The sequence below is a fragment of the Lepidochelys kempii genome, chromosome 2 (genome assembly GCF_965140285.1).
Source record: "Lepidochelys kempii isolate rLepKem1 chromosome 2, rLepKem1.hap1, whole genome shotgun sequence".
Taxonomy (NCBI): Eukaryota; Metazoa; Chordata; order Testudines; family Cheloniidae; genus Lepidochelys; species Lepidochelys kempii.
The window spans coordinates 36416513-36437497 of NC_136381.1; the positions used below are offsets into that span (position 1 = coordinate 36416513).

The following is a 20985-nucleotide window of genomic DNA, read 5'->3' on the forward strand; positions in this document are numbered from 1 at the left end:
ACTGGTACACTGAGAGACGCTGGTGGAGACTGAAACAGCTACTATGTCAGTTTGCTATACACGCTATCATTAAACCAGTGCAAATTGACAGTGTTGAATGACAGGGTAGTTAGCCTTTTACCACAAGAGAAATCCCAACAGTTATGTGAACACTTATGTACCAGTGGTATTAACTTAGCATGTAGAAACAGTGTATTAGAGACATATGAGGATGTTTCAATTATGCCTACAGAATGCCTACATTCAGTAAATTAGACAAGGCCATGGTATGTAAGTTATACCAATTTAGACTTCTGCTGCCTCACCAATGTAATTTACAATGCCATCTGTGTCACCTTTAATTTCCCTTGTATATTGGAATGGAGAAAAAGGGAGTGGCTCCTTGGTGAAGGATAAAATCTTTATTTTAGATTTAATTGCATAATGCAAAGGTGGGAAAAGTAGGGTTGCCAACTTTCCAGTCGCACAAAACCGAACACCTTGCCCTATCCCTGTCCCATCCCTCCTACGAGTGTCAGTCCAGCCAACCGTTGCTCGCTCTCCCCACTCTCACTTAGTTGCTCATTTTCACCGGGCTGGCTCAGGGGGCTAGGGTGCAGGAGGAAGAGGGCTCCAGCTGGGGGTGCAGACAGAAATGAGGAGTTCAGTGTGCGGGAGGGGGCTCCAGGTTGAGGCAGTGAGTTGGGATGTGAGAGAGCATGAGGGGTCTGGCTGGTGGTGTGGGCTCTGGGGTGGGGCCAGGGATGAGAGGTTTGGGGTGCAGGAGGGGGCTCCAGGCTGGGGGGTGAAATCGAGGGGTTTGGAGTATGGAAGGGGGTATGGGCTCTGGGCTGGGGGTACAGGTTCCCGGGTGGGGCCTGAAATGAAGGGCTCAGATTGCGGTAGGGGGCTCCAGGCTGGGGTAGGTGGTTGGGTTGCAGGCTGGGGCTGGGCATGAGGGATTTGGGGTGTAGGAGGGGGCTCTGGACTGAGATTGAGGGGTTCAGAGGGTGGGAGGGGGATCAGGACTGGGGCCCAGAAGGGAGTCAGGGGTGCAGGCTGCGGGCAGAGCTTACCTCAGGCAGCTCCCGGAAGCAGCAGCACATCCCTTCTCCAGCTCCTATGCGGAGGCATGGCCAGGTGGCTCTGTGCACTGCCCTGTCTGCAGGCTCCACCCCCAGAACCATTGGCCATGGTTCCCGGCCAATAGGAGCTGCAATGGCGGTACTTGGGATGGAAACAGCATGCAGAGCCCCCTGACTGCTCCTATACATAGGAACCAGAGGGGGGACATGCCGGCTGCTTCCCGGGGGCCACGCAGAGGCTAGCAGGGAGCCTGCCAATCTCACTGCGCGGGGCGGCCAACCGAACAGTCAACGGCCCAGTCAGCGGTGCTGACCGGAGCCACCAGAATCCCTTTTCGACCGGGTGTTCCGGTTGAAAACCAGACACCTGGTTACCCTAGGGAAAAGAACTCTTCCCCAAGTAACTCATGTCATTCAACCATAACTGATACTTCTACATATATCTCTGAGAAGAGAATACAGTTAATAAAAGCAGTAGTTTTCCTTTGGGCAGTCCATTTTAAGCATTCAAGCTGAAATTAGACGTGGATGCAGAAACAATGAGACAGAGACACAGTAACATGGTTAAATGCAAAGGCCACAACTTTATTTAAAACTATCACCTAACAGGGATAATCACCCCCAAATTATTTGGCAGGGTTGTTCTATTGTGATTCTCAATGGGCACAAAAGCCCCATGGTGAACTGTAAGCTGACAGTGAGCATGGACTTCCTCCCCTGCATGCTGGATGAAAGGTAAAAAAACACCCAGAAGGTTGACAGTTTTGCCACATGTGAAATTCTTTCCAAACCCCAAAACTGGTGATCAGCCTAGCCCCAGCAACAGCAGAGACCCAGGAACTAGATTAAGGGTAAGAAAGAAACAGGAAACCCACAATGGCTAGGTGGCAAACTGTATCAACCCACCTCCTGTTCCACCCCTCAAAATGGGAGCAGACCACCCACCATCATTACCTCACCACTCAATGGTGGCAGCAGTGGGCAGGAAAAGTCCCAAAGCCTGGGCCCTATGTGCATCATATGGCACCCCCCCATACACTTCTCTCTGCATCCTGAGCATGACTAAAATGGGGGATTGCGGGAAGAGAAAAGCAACCCCCAGACACTGAAGCCAAAGAGTGGGGGAGAGAAAAGAAAGGAGTACGACTCACCTGCTCCTGGTTGAGGTCTCTCCCCCACCTCTGGCCCCTGAAAATATCTCCACTGCTCCTGGCCCCATCAAAGCTGCATCCTGGTGAGCAAGGTGAGCACTTCAAAAGCTGCCTCAAATCTGTGTCCAAATTTCATGGCTTTTCCCACTGTAGAATGAGTTTCTTGTGTCCTAATTTCAGACATTTCCTGCCATTTAAACTGGAAGTGGCAGCCTTCACAAAGTCAGTTTGATTTTTTTTCTTTTCTTCATTATTATATTTAAAAAAATAAATTCTGTTATTCTTATACAAAAGTTTAGACCATTTTGAAAACACTGGTGTTTTCCTTTAAGGGTGTCAGAAAGTTGGTGTGACAGGGATCAGGGGCAATACATGGACCTTAGTGAGCAAGTGGTTAACTCCAACTCAGTTTCCCCTTCATCTTGCATTGGCACTCAGCTAAAGAACTTTTCCAGTTGCTGCATTGGAGACTGAAGGAAAGGAGTACTCCTGAGTAGGTGGAGATCCACCCCCCAGAGCTGAATCTCAGACTGGAGACTGTTTACTCTGTTTCGCTTACAGTGTGTCATCTTATTTCTAGCTATGAAACTCATTCCTTAAGAAAATGACAGACTTTTTTTTCCTACTGATTCATTCTACCACATTTGTTTAAAGATTAATCCATGAGGATATGATGATTCTCCCATGAAACAGTTCTTATCTTCATTGTTAGAAACAAAGGGAAGAAAATGGTTTCTATACAGTGCCTTCCTGTATGGAGTCCTATATTAGATGTTCTAGGAATAAATTCGGCACTGCTATAACCTGCTGAAACCCTGGAAATGTAAGTGTGAAATAAACATTTTGGAGTATTTAATTAAAACATTTGGAGGCACGAGGTGTAGGGAGAAGGGGGCAGGTCTTCCTAGAAAAGGAAGAGTAGTTTCCAGAAACCCTGACTCTCTAAAGGAATATTTGGGGGGTGGGGTGGGGTGGGAGCAGAGGGACAGTTGTTTAGGGTCTGGTGTTGAAAGAAGTCTGTTTATCAGCTCTTCACATACTTCTTTTATTTGATATGTTCAGTTATTCCCATATTATTTACAAGTGGGAAATCTACTAGAATTAACAGTTTAAAGATTTACTTTCTTCTCAACCGCAATATGTGATGGGGTGGCTTAACCCCACACCTCATCGCAGGACCTAGTAGAGACAAAAAATTGCACTCCCCCACAATGGGTACATTTTTGGGCTTGTTATTGAAAGACTGCATCATAACTGTCTGCTGGAGACAGCAGTGTGCACAAAGGGGGCAAGCCCCCAATAATTGTCATAGGGCACAGAACTTCTCTGGCCCTGGAGCCCTGGAGGCTGGAAAGAGCCAGGGCCAGGTGGGCAGGGGCAGAGCAAGTTCCTGCCAGGGCTGGGGCAGGAAGGGAGGGAATAGTGAGCTCCTACCAGTGTGGGGGAAAGAGCGAGCTCCTGCCAGGATGGGGGAAAGAGCGAGCTCCTGCCAGGGCCCGGGTGGTGGAGGGCAGTCAGTTCCTCCAAGGGCCGGAGTTGGAGGAAGAAGAGAGAGCTGCACAGAATGTGCCCCTCCAAAAGGGGTCAAACTTAAATTCGTGCACACACCCCTGGTTGGAGAATATTCAGGCTGACAGTGCCCCTTTCATATATTTTTAGGCTGTTCAAATTACTTTTCTAGGTTTCTTGAGCCTACCAATATTGCCCTGGTAAAATATAATATTTAACTACAACATTCTGCTTAAAACTTTGCTAAGAAGTAGGTGTTTTTTCATTTGTTTTCTTTTATTATTGTTTGTGAACATTTTTAGGTGGGTCTTTCGGTAAATTATGATAATTATTATCTATTAAATAATAAGAATTATTGAGATTCTACTAGGAAAATCCTCTGAGGAAGCAAATATAGTGTATTCACAACATTCATATGACAAAATGTAGAAAACGTTCGAAAAAGAAAAATACATATTTAACAACCATCTCCTTCTACAGGTCTGGGAAAGTTATTATTTTTAAAAGATTACTCTCAACAGGTAAGGTATTTTAATTTCATTATTTGTATCTCTGCGGGCGGGATGCTGTTCTTGTTGGGGCCTTTCAAAAACCAATTGAGATCCTTCCTAGCAAACCAAGGCAAATCACTGTCAGGAGCTCTGAAATCTAACTGAAATTATTGCTTTTAATGAAACGTCTCTTAAAAAATTAGCTATGGTATAATTAATCCTCTTCTTGAAAAAATCCTCACATGGTCAACTACTATTAAAATTGCCTGAATTATCATTCTCTTTTGAAAACCATAGAATCATAGAATATCAGGGTTGGAAGGGACCCCAGAAGGTCATCTAGTCCAACCCCCTGCTCGAAGCAGGACCAATTCCCAGTTAAATGATCCCAGCCAGGACTTTGTCAAGCCTGACCTTAAAAACCTCTAAGGAAGGAGATTCTACCACCTCCCTAGGTAACGCATTCCAGTGTTTCACCACCCTCTTAGTGAAAAAGTTTTTCCTAATATCCAATCTAAACCTCCCCCACTGCAACTTGAGACCATTACCCCTTGTTCTGTCATCTGCTACCATTGAGAACAGTCTAGAGCCATCCTCTTTGGAACCCCCTTTCAGGTAGTTGAAAGCAGCTATCAAATCCCCCCTCATTCTTCTCTTCTGCAGACTAAACAATCCCAGCTCCCTCAGCCTCTCCTCATAAGTCATGTGTTCTAGACCCCTAATTATTTTTGTTGCCCTTCGCTGGACTCTCTCCAATTTATCCACATCCTTCTTGTAGTGTGGGGCCCAAAACTGGACACAGTACTCCAGATGAGGCCTCACCAATGTCGAATAGAGGGGAACGATCACGTCCCTCGATCTGCTCGCTATGCCCCTACTTATACATCCCAAAATGCCATTGGCCTTCTTGGCAACGAGGGCACACTGCTGACTCATATCCAGCTTCTCGTCCACTGTCACCCCTAGGTCCTTTTCCGCAGAACTGCTGCCTAGCCATTCGGCCCCTAGTCTGTAGTGGTGCATTGGATTCTTCCGTCCTAAGTGCAGGACCCTGCACTTATCCTTATTGAACCTCATCAGATTTCTTTTGGCCCAATCCTCCAATTTGTCTAGGTCCTTCTGTATCCTATCCCTCCCCTCCAGCGTATCTACCACTCCTCCCAGTTTAGTATCATCCGCAAATTTGCTGAGAATGCAATCTACACCATCCTCCAGATCATTTATGAAGATAAATGTTAGGTAATATAAAAACTAGGGGAGCAAAGGGGGAAATGTAATACAGTTGATCTTACCCTGCTAAGTATATGGTTAATATGATTAATGTCTCAATATATTGTTAAAGATTTTCTCCTTTCTTAATATAGAGAGTGATATCTGCTCTGATCTCACGTGCCTGGATTACAAAATAGCTACTACCCTGAACACAACCTTGAAGGTGTCACGCAGTTCCCTTCAGAGAAAATATCCCACATTCAGTATTTGGTAATGCAATACATGCTGACACAAGAGCTAACCAAATACCTTCAAGGGACCTATTAAGATTTGTTCATAGAACCAAACAGAAAACATCCAGGAGACACAATCTCTTTAAACTTTAAAGAAACTGGGACTATTTTTTCAACAGCAAAAACTGAGTGAATTGGAAATAATTATTCCATGGATCACTGGATTCTTTGCCCTCCTTAGAAGAGCTTCCAATTTAGTTGATTTTGTTGCTGGAAGTAAAAGGAGACTGAAAATTAAAGATATTAGGGCAAATATAACTCTGGTATAATTAGAGTGACCAAATAGCCAGTGTGAAAAATCGAGACAAGAGATGGGGGTAATAGGCACCTTTATAATGGGTGCCTGAATATTGGGACTGTCCCTATAAAAATCGGGACATCTGGTCACCATAGGTATAATTCAGTTCAAAACAATATAGTGGAATTACACCACAACTTAATTTGACCCATTTATCTCTGAACACCTTCCCTAGAATCACTGCTACAGTGACAACTGTTAAAGATATTCAGCTTCCTAGATATCTAATGCTTTTCTATGCAATTATCATGGTATTTTTTTAAAAAATGAGTAAGGCTAATCTATTGCTGAATCCTTTGCTATACTAAGTTTCCTGCAGAGAATCAGAGCCAAGAAAAATATAAACTTGTAAAGACCCTGCCGCTCCCCTGTCCCTTTCTTCAACAAGGCTTAAATTTAGCTTATGTGGAGAGCCAGATTTTTAGAAGTGTTTACATGTCCAAGTAGGCATAACCCTTTTTGTAAGTCCAGAAACAATCAAAGATATTGCCAAATTTTCAGTATATCACAAGGGGTATGACGGAGATAAAAACAAGCAGAGACCGATGGGTAATTATGCCTATACAGCAGAACCTCAGAGTTAAACACCAGAGTTACAAACTAACTGGTCAACCACACATCTCATTTGGAATGGGGAGTACACAATCAGGGAGCAGCAAAAACAAAAAAAAGAAAAGAAAAACACACATACAGTACAGTGATGGAGACCTAAGCCATCCCATGTGCAGAAAGAATAGCAAATATGGCAGGCAACCAGCTTGGCTTAACAGAGAAATCTTCGGTGACCTTAAACACAAAAAGGAAGTTTACAAGAAGTGGCAGGTCAGACAGATGACTAGGGAGGAGTATAAAAAAATTGCTCACGCAGGGGTATAATCAGGAAGGCCAAAGCACAATTGGAGTTGCAGCTAGCAAGGGATGTGAAGGGTAACAAGAAGAGTGTCTACAGGTATGTCAACAACAAGAAGGTGGTCAGGGAAAGCATGGGATCCTTACTGAATGCAGGAGACAACCTAGTGACAGATGATGCAGAAAAAGCTGAGGTACTCAATGCTTTTTTTGCCTTGGTCTTCACAGACAAGGTCAACTCCCAGACTGCTGCACTGGACAGTACAGTATGGGGAGGAGGTGAACAGCCCTCAGCGGTGAAAGAACTATTTCATAGAATAACAGAGTTGGAAGGGACCCCTGGAGGCCATCTAGGCCAACCCCCTGCCCAGAGCAGGAACAATTCCAACTAAATCATCCCAGCCAGGGCTTTGTCAAGCCTGACCTTAAAAACTTCTAAGGAAGGGGATTCCACCACCTCCCTAGGTAACGCATTCCAGTGTTTCACCACCCTCCAAGTGAAAAAGTTTTTCCTAATATCCAACCTAAGTCTCCCCCACTGCAACTTGAGACCATTACTCCTTGTCCTGTCATCTGCTATCACTGAGAATAGTCTAGATCCATCCTCTTTGGATCCACCTTTCAGGTAGTTAAAAGCAGCTATCAAATCCTCCCTCATTCTTCTCTTCCGTAGACGAAACAATCCCAGTTCCCTCAGCCTCTCCTCATAACTCATGTGTTCCAGACCCCTAATGATTTTTGTTGCCCTTCGCTGGACTCTCTCCAATTTATCCACATCCTTCTTGTAGTGTGGGGCCCAAAACTGGACACAGTACTCCAGATGAGGCCTCACCAATGTCGAATAGAGGGGAATGATCACGTCCCTCGATCTGCTGGCAATGCCCCTACTTATACACCCCAAAATGCCATTGGCCTTCTTGGCAACAAGGGCACACTGTTGACTCATATCCAGCTTCTCGTCCACTGTCACCCCTAGGTCCTTCTCTGCAGAACTGCTGCCTCGCCATTCGGTCTCTAGTCTGTAGTGGTGCATTGGATTCTTCCATCCTAAGTGCAGGACTCTGCACTTGTCCTTGTTGAACCTCATCAGATTTCTTTTGGCCCAATCCTCCAATTTGTCTAGGTCCCTCTGTATCCTATCCCTACCCTCCAGCGTATCTACCTCTCCTCCCAGTTTAGTATCATCCGCAAACTTGCTGAGGGTGCAATCCACACCATCCTCCAGATCATTTATGAAGATATTGAACAAAACCAGCCCCAGGACCAACCCTTGGGTCACTCCGCTAGATACCAGCTGCCAACTAGACTTGGAGCCATTGATCACTACCCGTTGAGCCCGACAATCTAGCCAACTTTCTACCCACCTTGTAGTGCATCCATCCATACTTCTTTAACTTGCTGACAAGTATTTAGAAAAGCTAAACATGCACAAGTCCATGGGGCTGGATGCAATGCATCTGAGGGTGCTGATGTGATTGCACAGCCATTGGCCATTATCTCTGAAAATTCGTGGCAATGGGGGAGGTCCCAGATGACTGGAAAAAGACAAATATTAATGCCCATCTTTTAAAAAGGGAAGGAGAGTCCGGGGAACTACAGACTGGTCAGCGTCACCTCAGTCCCCAGAAAAATCATGGAACAGATTCTCAAGGAATCCATTTTGAAGCACTTGGAGGAGAGGAAGGTGATCAGGAACAGTTAACGTGGATTCACCAAGGGCAAGTCATGCCTGACCAACCCGATTGCCTTCTATGATGAGATAACTGGCTCTGTGGATAGGGGGAAAGCAGTGGACATGATATATCTTGACTTTAGCAAAGCTTTCGATACAGTCTCCCACAGTATTCTTGCCAGTAAGTTTAAAAAAGTATGGATTGGATGAATGGACTATAAGGTGGATAGAAAGCTGGCTAGATTGACAGGCTCAATGGGTAGTGATCAACGGCTTGATGTCTAGTTGGCAGCCAGTATCAAGCCGAGTGACCCAGGGGTCGGTCCCGGAGCCGGTTTTGTTCAATATTTTCATTAATGATCTGGATGATGGGATGGATTGCGTCCTCAGCAAGTTCTCAGATGACACTAAGTGGTAGATAAGCTGGAGGGTAGGGATAGGGTCCAGAGTGACCTAGACAAATTGGAGGATTGGGCCAAAAGAAATCTGATGAGGTTCAACAAGGACAAGTGCAGAGTCCTGCACTTAGGATGGAAAAATCCATGAACTGCTACAGGCTGGGGACCAACTGGTTAAGTGGAAGTTCTGCAGAAAAGGACCTGGGGATTACAGTAGACAAGAAGCTGGATATGAGTCAACAGTGTGCCCTTGTTGCCAAGAAGGCTAACGGCATATTGGGCTGTGTAACAGGTTGCAGACTCACCACCGTGGCCCCTCCTTCTGGCTTCTCCGAGAATTAACTCTGTCCAATTGTGGAGCGCCCTCTGCAGGTGGTGTGTCACCCGTTGTCTGCTCTGCTGTTTGGGACCCGCGTTGCTACCTGGCTTGCGGTGTCCTCTTCTGAACACAGGCCTCCAGCTATGCTCCACTCGGTTCTCTCCCCTTCCAGGGGTATCCGCAGTCCTCAGTCTGCAGTTTTCTCATGGCCAACTGCAGCCCCAAATTCTAGCCCCTTGCCTCAGGGGCAAGCTACAGTCTGTATTGGGCCATGCTCCTCCACAGCCATGTGCAGTGTAAGGTGGGAGGGAGGGGACCCAGGCCCGCCCACTACTCTGGGTCCTGGCCCAGGGACCCTCTGGCGGCAGCCATGTCCTACCCTCCTTCTTTCCCCTCTACTGCTCACGCTCCCTTTGGCCCTTGCACCTTCCCGGCCCTTTCTTTCAGGGGCCTCAGCCTGGCAGGTATCAGGCTGGAGCTTCCTAAGACTGCCCAGTGCTACCCTATCCAAGTGCTATCCCTGGGAGCCAGTCCTCCTCCCTTGCTGGTCAGGGAGAGACTCCTGTCTCTTCTGCTTTGCAGCCTTTATATAGGGCCCAGCCTGGTCCTGATTGGCTGCCTTTAAGTCTTCTCTGATTGGCTTGGTTCTGTGCAGCTGCTCCAAGGGCTGCTATTTACCCTTTGTTTGCCAAAGTGGGGCAATTGCTCCACTACAACCTGCATTAGTAGGAGCATTGCCAGCAGAACAAGGGAAGTGATTATTTCCCTTTGTTTGGCACTGGTGAGGCCACATCCAGGGTATTACGTCCAGTTTTGGGGCCCCGACTACAGCAAGGATGTGGACAAATTGGAGAGAGTCCAGCAGAGGGTAACCAAAATGATTAGGGGGTTGGGGCACATGACTTATGAGAAAAGGCTGAGGGAACTGGCCTTATTTAGTCCACAGAAGAGAAGAGTGAGGGGGGATTTGATAGCAGCCTTCCACTACCTGAAGGGGGGTTCCAAGAAGGATGGAGCTAAGCTGTTCTCAGTAATGGCAGATGACAGAACAAGGAGAAATGGTCTCAAGTTGCAGTGAGCGAGGTCTAGGTTGGATATTAGGAAAAACTATTTCACTAGAGGGTGGTGAAGCACTGGAATGGGTTACCTAGGGAGGTGGTGGAATCTCCATCCTCACAGGTTTTCATAGCCCAGCTTGACAAAGCCCGGGCTGGGATGATTTATTTGGTGTTGGTCCTGCTTTGAGCAGGGGGTAGGACTAGATGACCGCCTGAAGTTTCTTCCAAACCTAATCTCTTATGATTCTATGATGCTGTGTTAAACATTAACTACTAAAACAATAAAGGGAAAGTTTAAAAAAAGATTTGACAAGGAAATGAAACTATTTCTGTGCTTGTTTCATTTAAATGCAGATGGTTAAAAACAGCATTTTTCTTCTCCATAGTAAAGTTTAAAAGCTTAATAGTCAATATTCAGCTGTAAACTTTTGAAAGAACAACCAATGTTTTGTTCTGAGTTCTGAACATTTCAGAGTTACCATCAAACAACCTCCATTCCCAAGGTGTTCATAACTTTGAGATTCTACTGTAAATACAAATGAAAATTACAAACCTTTTAACTGGTAGACTGTTGGCAATTCAGCTCGGTAGTAGCATTTTAAGATAATTTTCAGTTGTTAAATATCTAAGATCCCAAACTGGCAATGCCATCAGTATGGGTGGAACCTTATGCCCACAAAGGTTCCCATTGTAATTAGTGGAACTCCATGTCAATAGAAGGATTCACAGGAATAGATCTTGTTGAAGGATTGAGACCTAATTTTTTAGATACAGTAAAAGATATACCATTGGATATGTTGGGAATTATTAAGAAAGGGATACATGAGACAGAAAATATCATATTGCCTCTATATAAATCCATGGTATGCCCACATCTTAAAGATATATTGGAATTGGAAAAGGTTCTGAAAAGGGCAACAAAAATGATTCGTTTCAGAGTAACAGCCGTGTTAGTCTGTATTCGCAAAAAGAAAAGATTAAGAATGAGCTCTCAAAAATGGATACTCTCATAAAAAACCAACCTTCCACACAAACTTCCTCGTGGCTGGATTTTACTAAAACTATACAAGCCATTTACAACGCACACTTTGCTTCTCTACAAAAGAAAAAGGACACTAAACTTTCTAAACTACTACATGCTACAAGGGGCCACAGCAATGGTTCCCAGAACTCACCTAGCAATATTGTTAACCTATCCAACTATACTCTCAGCCCAGCAGAAGCAGCTGTTCTATCTCGGGGCCTCTCCTTCTGCCCCTCCTCCCCCACGAACATGATACAGTTCTGTGGTGACCTAGAATCCTATTTTCGACGTCTCCGACTCAAGGAATATTTCCAACATACCTCTGAACAACATACTAATCCACAGAGGTCTCCCTACCAACACTACAGAAAGAGGGATTCTAGGTGGACTCCTCCTGAAGGTCGAAACAGCAGACTGGACTTCTACATAGAGTGCTTCCGCTGACGTGCACGGGCTGAAATTGTGGAAAAGCAGCATCACTTGCCCCATAACCTCAGCCATGCGGAACGCAATGCCATCCACAGCCTCAGAAACAACTCTGACATCATAATCAAAAAGGCTGACAAAGGAGGTGCTGTTGTCATCATGAATAGGTCGGAATATGAACAAGAGGCTGCTCGGCAGCTCTCCAACACGAGTTTCTACAAGCCATTACCCTATGATCCCACTGAGAGTTACCAAAAGCAACTACAGCATTTGCTCAAGAAACTTCCTGAAAAAGCACAAGATCAAATCCGCACAGACACACCCCTGGAACCCCGACCTGGGATATTCTATCTACTACCCAAGATCCATAAACCTGGAAATCCTGGGCGCCCCATCATCTCAGGCATTGGCACCCTGACAGCAGGATTGTCTGGCTATGTAGACTCCCTCCTCAGGCCCTACGCTACCAGCACTCCCAGCTACCTTCGAGACACCACTGACTTCCTGAGGAAACTTCAATCCATCGGTGATCTTCCTGATAACACCATCCTGGCCACTATGGATGTAGAAGCCCTCTACACCAACATTCCACACAAAGATGGACTACAAGCCGTCAAGAACACTATCCCCGATAATGTCACGGCTAACCTGGTGGCTGAACTTTGTGACTTTGTCCTTACCCATAACTATTTTACATTTGGGGACAATGTATACCTTCAGATCAGCGGCACTGCTATGGGTACCCGCATGGCCCCACAGTATGCCAACATTTTTATGGCTGACTTAGAACAACACTTCCTCAGCTCTCGTCCCCTAAAGCCCCTACTCTACTTGCGCTATATTGATGACATCTTCATCATCTGGACCCATGGAAAAGAAGCCCTTGAGGAATTCCACCATGATTTCAACAATTTCCATCCCACCATCAACCTCAGCCTGGTCCAGTCCACACAAGAGATCCACTTCCTGGACACTACAGTGCTAATAAACAATGGTCACATAAACACCACCCTATACCGGAAACCTACTGACTGCTATTCCTACCTGCATGCCTCCAGCTTTCACCCTGACCACACCACACGATCCATCATCTACAGCCAAGCTCTACGATACAACCGCATTTGCTCCAACCCCTCAGACAGAGACAAACACCTACAAGATCTCTGTCAAGCTTTCTTACAACTACAATACCCACCTGCGGAAGTAAAGAAACAGATTGATAGAGCAAGAAGAGTTCCCAGAAGTTACCTACTACAGGACAGGCTAACAAAGAAAATAACAGAATGCCACTAGCCATCACCTTCAGCCCCCAACTAAAACCCCTCCAACGCATTATTAAGGATCTAAAACCTATCCTAAAGGATGACCCAACACTCTCACAAATCTTGGGAGACAGGCCAGTCCTTGCCTACAGACAGCCCCACAACCTGAAGCAAATACTCACCAACAACCACATACCACACAACAGAACCACTAACCCAGGAACTTATCCTTGCAACAAAGCCCGTTGCCAACTGTGTCCACATATCTATTCAGGGGACACCATCACAGGGCCTAATAACATCAGCCACACTATCAGAGGCTCGTTCACCTGCACATCCACCAATGTGATATATGCCATCATGTGCCAGCAATGCCCCTCTGCCATGTACATTGGTCAAACTGGACAGTCTCTACATAAAAGAATAAATGGACACAAATCAGATGTCAAGAATTATAACATTCATAAACCAGTCGGAGAACACTTCAATCTCTCTGGTCACGCAATCACAGACATGAAGGTCGCTATCTTACAACAAAAAAACTTCAAATCCAGACTCCAGCGAGAAACTGCTGAATTGGAATTCATTTGCAAATTGGATACTATTAATTTAGGCTTAAATAGAGACTGGGAGTGGCTAAGTCATTATGCAAGGTAGCCTATTTCCCCTTGTTTTTTCCTACCCCCCCCCCCGGATGTTCTAGTTTAACTTGGATTTAAACTTTGAGAGTGGTCAGTTTGGATGAGCTATTGCCAGCAGGAAAGTGAGTTTGTGTGTGTATGGAGGTGGGGGGGTGAGAAGGCCTGGATTTGTGCTGGGGGTGGCCCACCTTGATTATCATGCGCATTGTGGGGAGAGTGGTCACTTTGGATGGGCTATCACCAGCAGGAGAGTGAATTTGTGTGGCGGGGTGGAGGGCGAGAAAACCTGGATTTGTGCTGGAAATGGCCCAACTTGATGATCACTTTAGATAAGCTATTACCAGCAGGACAGTGGGGTGGGAGGAGGTATTGTTTCATATTCTCTGTGTGTATATAAAGTCTGCTGCAGTTTCCACGGTATGCATCCGATGAAGTGAGCTGTAGCTCACGAAAGCTCATGCTCAAATAAATTGATTAGTCTCTAAGGTGCCAAAAATGATTCAGAGTATGGCACAGCTGCCATATGAGGAGAGATTAATAAAACTGGGACTTTTCAGCTTGGAAAAGAGACAACTAAGTGGGATATGATAGAGGTCTATAAAATCATGACTGGTGTGGAGCAAGTAAATAAGGAAGTGTTATTTACTCCTTCTCATAACACAAGAACTAGGGGTCACCAAATGAAATTAATAGGCAGCAGGTTTAAAACAAACAAAAGGAAGTATTTTTTCACACAACATACAGTCAACCTGTGGAACTCCTTGCCAGAGGATGTTGTGAAGGCCAAGACTATAACAGGGTTCAAAAAAGAACTACATAAGTTCATGGAGGATAGGTCCATAGATGGCTATTAGCCAGAATGGACAGGGATCCTTAGCTTCTATTTGCCAGAAGCTGGGAATGGGTGATGGAGGGGTGGATCACCTGATGATTAGCTGTTCTGTTTATTCCCTAGCATTGGCCACTGCTAGAAGACAGGATACTGTAGATGGACCTTTGGACTGACCCAGTATGGTGGTCTTATGTTCTTACCATTCTACCACTAACCACTTCCTTTGTCAGAAGACACTATTGCAGCAGGGACAGTCCTAACTAACAAGCTCCAAGAAGAACGGCAACAGAGATGGAAAGAATTGATCGAAGGAATAGACATGACTTACACTCATAGGAAAGCATGATTGATCATTTGTAAGCTGAATAACGACCTGAAGACAGGAGAGCAACACCACAACATCACAGCCAAGCAGGTGGTACACCAGCTTCTGGTCAATAGAAAAGCTCTGAATAAGCAGCCTAAAATACTAATCAGACAGCAAACTGACCTGGAAGAAAATAATTTCAGCACACCCTATATCAGATGAATTCAGTGCCAGAATAAGTCACTTGAAGAACAATAAAGCAGCTGGACTCAAACACATAAGAAGGGAGCAGATTAAGCACTTCTGCTGCATCCAAGGTAAGGCTATGATACCTTTTTAACAATTGCACATCAACCCTTAGAATACCTAAACTATGGCAACAAGCCTGTTTCATAGCCCTATTGAAGCCAGGGAAGGGTGCCTCTGACCCAAAGAACTTTAGACCAATATCACTCTTATGCCACCGCTATAAACTTTATAAACGTCTCATTCTCAATCGCCTCTCACCTTATATGTAACAGCATATAATACAGGAACAAGCCAGATTTAGACCAGAAAGTCTTGTACTGGCCAAATACCAACTTCCACTCAGCATATAGAAGATGAATTTGAGAGAAGGATGATGATAACAGGTGCTGTTGTAGACCTATCAGTGGCATACAACACAGTCAGCTACCAAAACCTACTTGCCAAAGACTATGATATGATGCATATCTTCCACCTTGTTCAACTCTTCCGATCTCTTCTGGAGAACAGACCTTTTTATATAAAATTGTGCAAGAAATGGAGCCACTGGAGACAACAACGAAATGGCCTCCCACTGAGCAGTGTGCTAGTGCCACTCCTCTTCAACATATATACCAATGACCAGCCCATACAGAGCAACGCAATACACGCCGATAACCTATGCGTCATGGCACAAGAGAAGGACTTCACCACTGTCGAGACCAGACTGCCATGTGCACTGAGCAACCTCTCAGCTTATTACAATAAGCACCACCTTCACTCTAACCCGACCAAGATGCAGGTGGCAGTCTTTCAACTACGCCATCCAGAAGCTACACAGAAACTAAGCATCACCTGGTACGGAATCCCGCCAGCTAATCATCCAAACCCTGGCTATCTGGGGATGACATTGGACAGAGTACTTTCCTTCAAAGCACATTTAGAAAAGATGAATGGGAAAGTTAGTGTCCACAACAACACCCTCTTAAAGTTAGTCACTTCAAAGTGGAGAGCCAACTCAACGACTCTGCAAACCACTGCTACTGCCTTGTGCTACTCCATAGCAGAATATGCATAACCAGTGTGGGAATAATTCATCCATGCAAAGAAACTAGATTCTGTTCTAAATGACAGCTGTTGTGGAATAACGGGATGTTTGAAGCCAACACCAAAGGATAGCTTGTACTTACTGGCTGGCATTGCACCACTTAGTATCAGGAGGAAGGTATCAGGCCAAAGGGAAAGATCATGGCAGATGGAAAATCCAAGGCATCCACTATATAGTCACACAGGAGTAACCAAATTCATTAAATCGCGAAAGAGTTTTGTATCCAAGGGCACAACACTGGTCATAACAGCTGGCAAGGCATGACTGAGTTTATGGAATGAAAGACCACACACAGTGGGACACACTGAAATAAATCTGGAACCCCAGGAGGACTTTCTCAGAGGGGCCGATACAGACTGGTCAATATGGTGGTACCTGAACTGTCTGTGCATGCAAACCAGCAGATGAAAGACTAACATGATCAAATGGATCTATTATAAAGACACATATGCATGTGACTGCAGTGAAGTGCAGACCATGGAGCACCTGCTTGTTTGCTGACTCCTTGGGGAGACCTGTACTAAGGAGGACCTCGCTGCAGTGACAGAAAGCCATCACTTGTGCACGGTTCTGGAAAAACATCTAATTTGTGACAAGGACACATTAAGAAGAAGAAAACTAACATCTGCAAAGTAAAGACTTCTGTTATGTGCTTTAAAATAGGTATATAAGGCAGGACATATGAATTTCAATGGCCTTTAGATCCCAAATGTCTTCTATTGCACCTCAGGTCAATTTTTTTCTAGTGTAGCAAATCAAATCTTCTGTGTCTCTGTGGAGGTTACTCTGTGTACAATGGTGAAACACAAGGATTAGACAGAATTGCTTGAGTAGCACTCTTAATTGAATCCATATGAAAATCTATTAATTACCAAAGCTCAATATGCCCCCCAATTAACATTCCTGTTGAAAACAATGTTTAAATATGTTCAAAAGAGGAGTTGTTGGGGCCATGGTAGTTATCTAGGAGCTATCTAGCCGTTGCATCCATCTCATCAAGGCAAATTATATGAGGCAACCTTTCTCCTATTATCAGGTAAGAACAAAAATCAGATTGTTGAAGGAACAATCTAGTTGAAAAAAAATAAAGTTTTTGAATATTTAGAAACAAATTGTTTTTGGAATAAAATTTGTTAAAATAGCTGTAGCAATATTATTATGATCTTAATATCCTTGGCATAGATTATTTAACCCATTTTACGTAGTTTTTCTTAAATATCAGCACCCCCTCAGGAAAACCACATGTGGTAGTTTCAGTATCAGAGTATTTTTATGGTCTATTAATGCATATATTTTTGGAAAAGTTCAAAGACTTTTTTATTGGGGAAGGGATAAAGTTTTTCAAATAAGACTGCATTTAGTCAGTTGTCTCTGACTCTCCATACTTTTCATGTCATTATCAAAACTGCAGAGTACATGCTGGGACTGCATTGTACTTTAACAGTTGAAAGAACAACAACAAAAAGAACTTCAGATTTACTCTGATTACTCTGATTTTCACTATAAAAAACCACCTTAAAAATCTATGAAAAAAACCATGTATTTAAAAAGCTTCACTCTAAGGGATACAATAAAAATGTGAACATAAATATCCTTCGAGCAAATAATCCATGCATTTAGTCTTTGTTGATTTTCTCTTACCGCACATATAAATATAACAAAATACTGGGTCACTGAATACACACAATGTAAAGGCATGTGTACTGTTACAAAGGTGTCCTCTTTTAGCAAATCTTTTAAAAATACGCAGTAGCTAACCCAATGAAAATATGCAATGCATTGTACTGGATATGCCACTTTAATCCAAGAACATAAAATGATATGCCTCAATCTATATTTGTGTCTATCTTTTTTTTTAATGTAAGCAATTGGACAAGAAAATGATCAATCCAGTCATGGCTGGATTGTTTGAGAGTGTTCTGTGTACTGTAGAACAAAACAGTGTTTCAGCGGAGGCTCAGAGTGACCCAATGAAAATAAATACATCAGAGAAAAAAATATTGTAGAATATAAGCAGTCTGTTTTGGTCTTATTTTCCAAATTGCAGGCAGCAAAACAGAAGTGCTGGCTACAGGAATAAGGGGAAATTTTCTTCATGTGTTTAATACGAAATTAAGGTATAATATGTGATAGTGGAGCACTATATTCCAAAATATGATTAATGGTACTCTGGATTTAAAAGCTTAAAAATAAATTTGAGGGCTTTTGAAAGCTGTTGCTTTTTACCATTTCTGTAAGCCTCCAAAAATTTTACAACAGCACTGGGGACTCTTCTACTCATGTCGAATAAAATAATAAAATAATAATAATAATATAATATTTATTCAGTACAGAGATACTACAGATATGGGAGATGTAGAAAAATCTAAGAGAAAGCCAAAAATATTTTTTTGGTTTGTTTTTAAGAAAAAGAAAATACTCTAATGAGAAAATGAGTGTTTATTTTAAACTATAAGAATCTGATTTTTGCTACAACTTAAAAGCTTTTTTAAAAAGTTATTACTGAGTTGCTATGTGCTGTGTGCGATACACAACACAGAAGAACTTACTGTCATTCCACAAGTAATGCACTTCAGAATATAGCAGTTGACCAGAACACGGAGCCATCACAAACTGGTTCTATTTTGGTATTTTAATAATAGACAGGATTGTATTTCTTAGCAGAGCTATCTGATAGGCTATATGAAAGACTATTACAGTAGGACAAAGGCTTTCAAAGGGACGCATCTTAACCACACTTCTGTTTGACTTTTTTTATCTGGTACAGTTACAAGTAATGCCTAAAATTACTATAAATGAAAGGGCTTAGAGAGAGAATTATTTTCCTCTTCCTTCATTAGTTAATTTTTGCATTTGTCAGTACTTCGTGTACAGTCAGTTTCCCCTGTATGGACAATTAGTGAGTTTCCCTTGTTTATTGGGGTCTTTCACACTGCAACAGAGACAAGGCGGTGGGAAATGTAAGAAATGGGAAAGAATGGTTACTTACCTTACAGTAACAGTGGTTTGTCAAGATAGGTTGTCCACATGTATTTCATTCTTGTGCACATGCACCCCATGCACTTGAGATCAGAATCTTTTGGCCAGCAGTGTCCCTGGGCTGAATGCTCCACACCATCACCTCTCTCTCTCTCTCTCTCTTAGGGTGACCAGACAGCAAGTGTGAAAAATCGGGACAGGGGGTGGAGGGTAAAAGGAGCCTATATAAGAAAAAGACCCAAAAATCGGGACTGTCCCTATCAAATTGAGACATCTGGTCACCCTACCCTCTCACTCACACACACACACACACACACACACACACATGATGGTGGAGTATGACAAAGCATCTCTCAGCTCCTTCACCAATATGGAATCCACACATTAGAATCCACAGTGGCAGGGAAGGAGGGTGGGTCATAAATACATAAGTACAACACATCAGGTAGAACCACAGTTCCTGTAAGATATGTAACCTTTTTTCTTCAAGTGGTTGTCCATATGTATCCACTCTTGGTGACTCACAAGCAGTAACCTGATGCTAGATGCCTCTAAAAGGGAACACTGTATTGTAAATGTATGTGCTGGCCCTAGGTAGCTACCCTACAGCTTTTAGTGATGGGAAACTCTCTCAGAGAAGTCACAGATGCTGCCTGCAGTTTAGTCAAATAAGCTCTAACCTGATTTGTGGGTCTAAACTAGCTAGCTGCTAACAGCTAATGCAGAGACTCATTCCGACAGTCTTTGGGACAATATAGCTTGACCCTTAACCCTACCTGCAAAAACAATAAGAAAGCTAGGTGAGACCTTGACCATTTTGGTTCTATCAAGGCAAAAAGGAGATGGCCCTGTGTTCATCTAAAATATGGAGCCTAGCCTCCCCTTGATTGTCATGTGGTTCAGGGAAGAAAATGGGTAGGTGGATCATCTTGTTTAGAGGGAAGTCAGAGATCATTTTAGGTAAACCTTTTGGATGGGGCCTACAGGGTAACTTTGCCTTTGAGGAAGACCGTGTATGATGAACCTGCCACAAATGCCTGAATCTCTACTATCCTTCAGGCTGATACGACTGCCACTCAAAAATACTTTCTTCATTGAAGGATGGTACAGAGAGCATGATGCCAAAGACTCAAAGGGGAAATCCATCAATCTAGGTAAAACCACATTAAGATCCCAGTAAGGATGGGGCACCCAGACTCGAGAAAATCCATGAATTTGCCCTTTGAGAAACCTAACTATTGTCAGGAGTGAGTATATCATATGACTCTGGATCAGAGGACGATGGGCTGATATTGCTGCTGGGTGCACTACATTAGAACTAACAGATAGTCCAGACTTCTTCAAAAAGATAACAAACAGACCGAACTAAAAGGGATATTAACCTCCAAAGGAAAACAGTGATGCTGCTCTGACCAAATTGAGCATCTTTTCTACTTTGCTGTATATGTCAGTCAGTCTGTGGAGTCTTTTCTGCTTTGAGTTAGAATGTTGAGAACATCCACAAAACAGCCTCTTTCCACCTTGGTTAGCCAGCCAGTATCCCTGCTGTGAGATGCAGTGGGGTTGGGGTCAGATGAAGAATATTCCTATTGTTTTGGGAAATTATGCCTGGAATCTGAGGTAGTTATACTAATGGAGGGATAGGCAGTCTCAGTAGATCTGCGCAGCTATACTGTCTAGGCCAGGCTGGTGCTCTCAGACCATTACCACCATGACTTGCCTGAGTTTCCTTAACACCCTTGGTATTGCAGGGATTGGTGGGTACACATACATTATCCCCTCAACCCAGAGGACAAAAACAAAAAGCACCTGATTAAGAGCCAGGACTCTAACTTCCTCCTCCATCCCAACCCCCACTCCTGAGCAG

General features: G+C 43.9%; 1 protein-coding gene across 47 annotated transcripts in view; it reads right to left on the minus strand.

Annotated features, from left to right (window-relative positions):
- Positions 1-20985, minus strand: part of RIMS2 (regulating synaptic membrane exocytosis 2) — a 748363-nt gene that overhangs the window by 438783 nt on the left and 288595 nt on the right. Inside the window, exon 1 of one of the 47 annotated variants that reach the window (XM_078851469.1) lies at positions 2216-2287. The exons of the other annotated variants lie outside the window; for them this stretch is intronic. Within the exon in view, the coding sequence (XP_078707595.1) occupies positions 2216-2283 (68 nt within the window). The 5' untranslated portion in view covers positions 2284-2287. Of the gene's footprint in view, positions 1-2215; positions 2288-20985 lie in introns of those variants that run through there. 47 annotated transcript variants of the gene reach the window in all.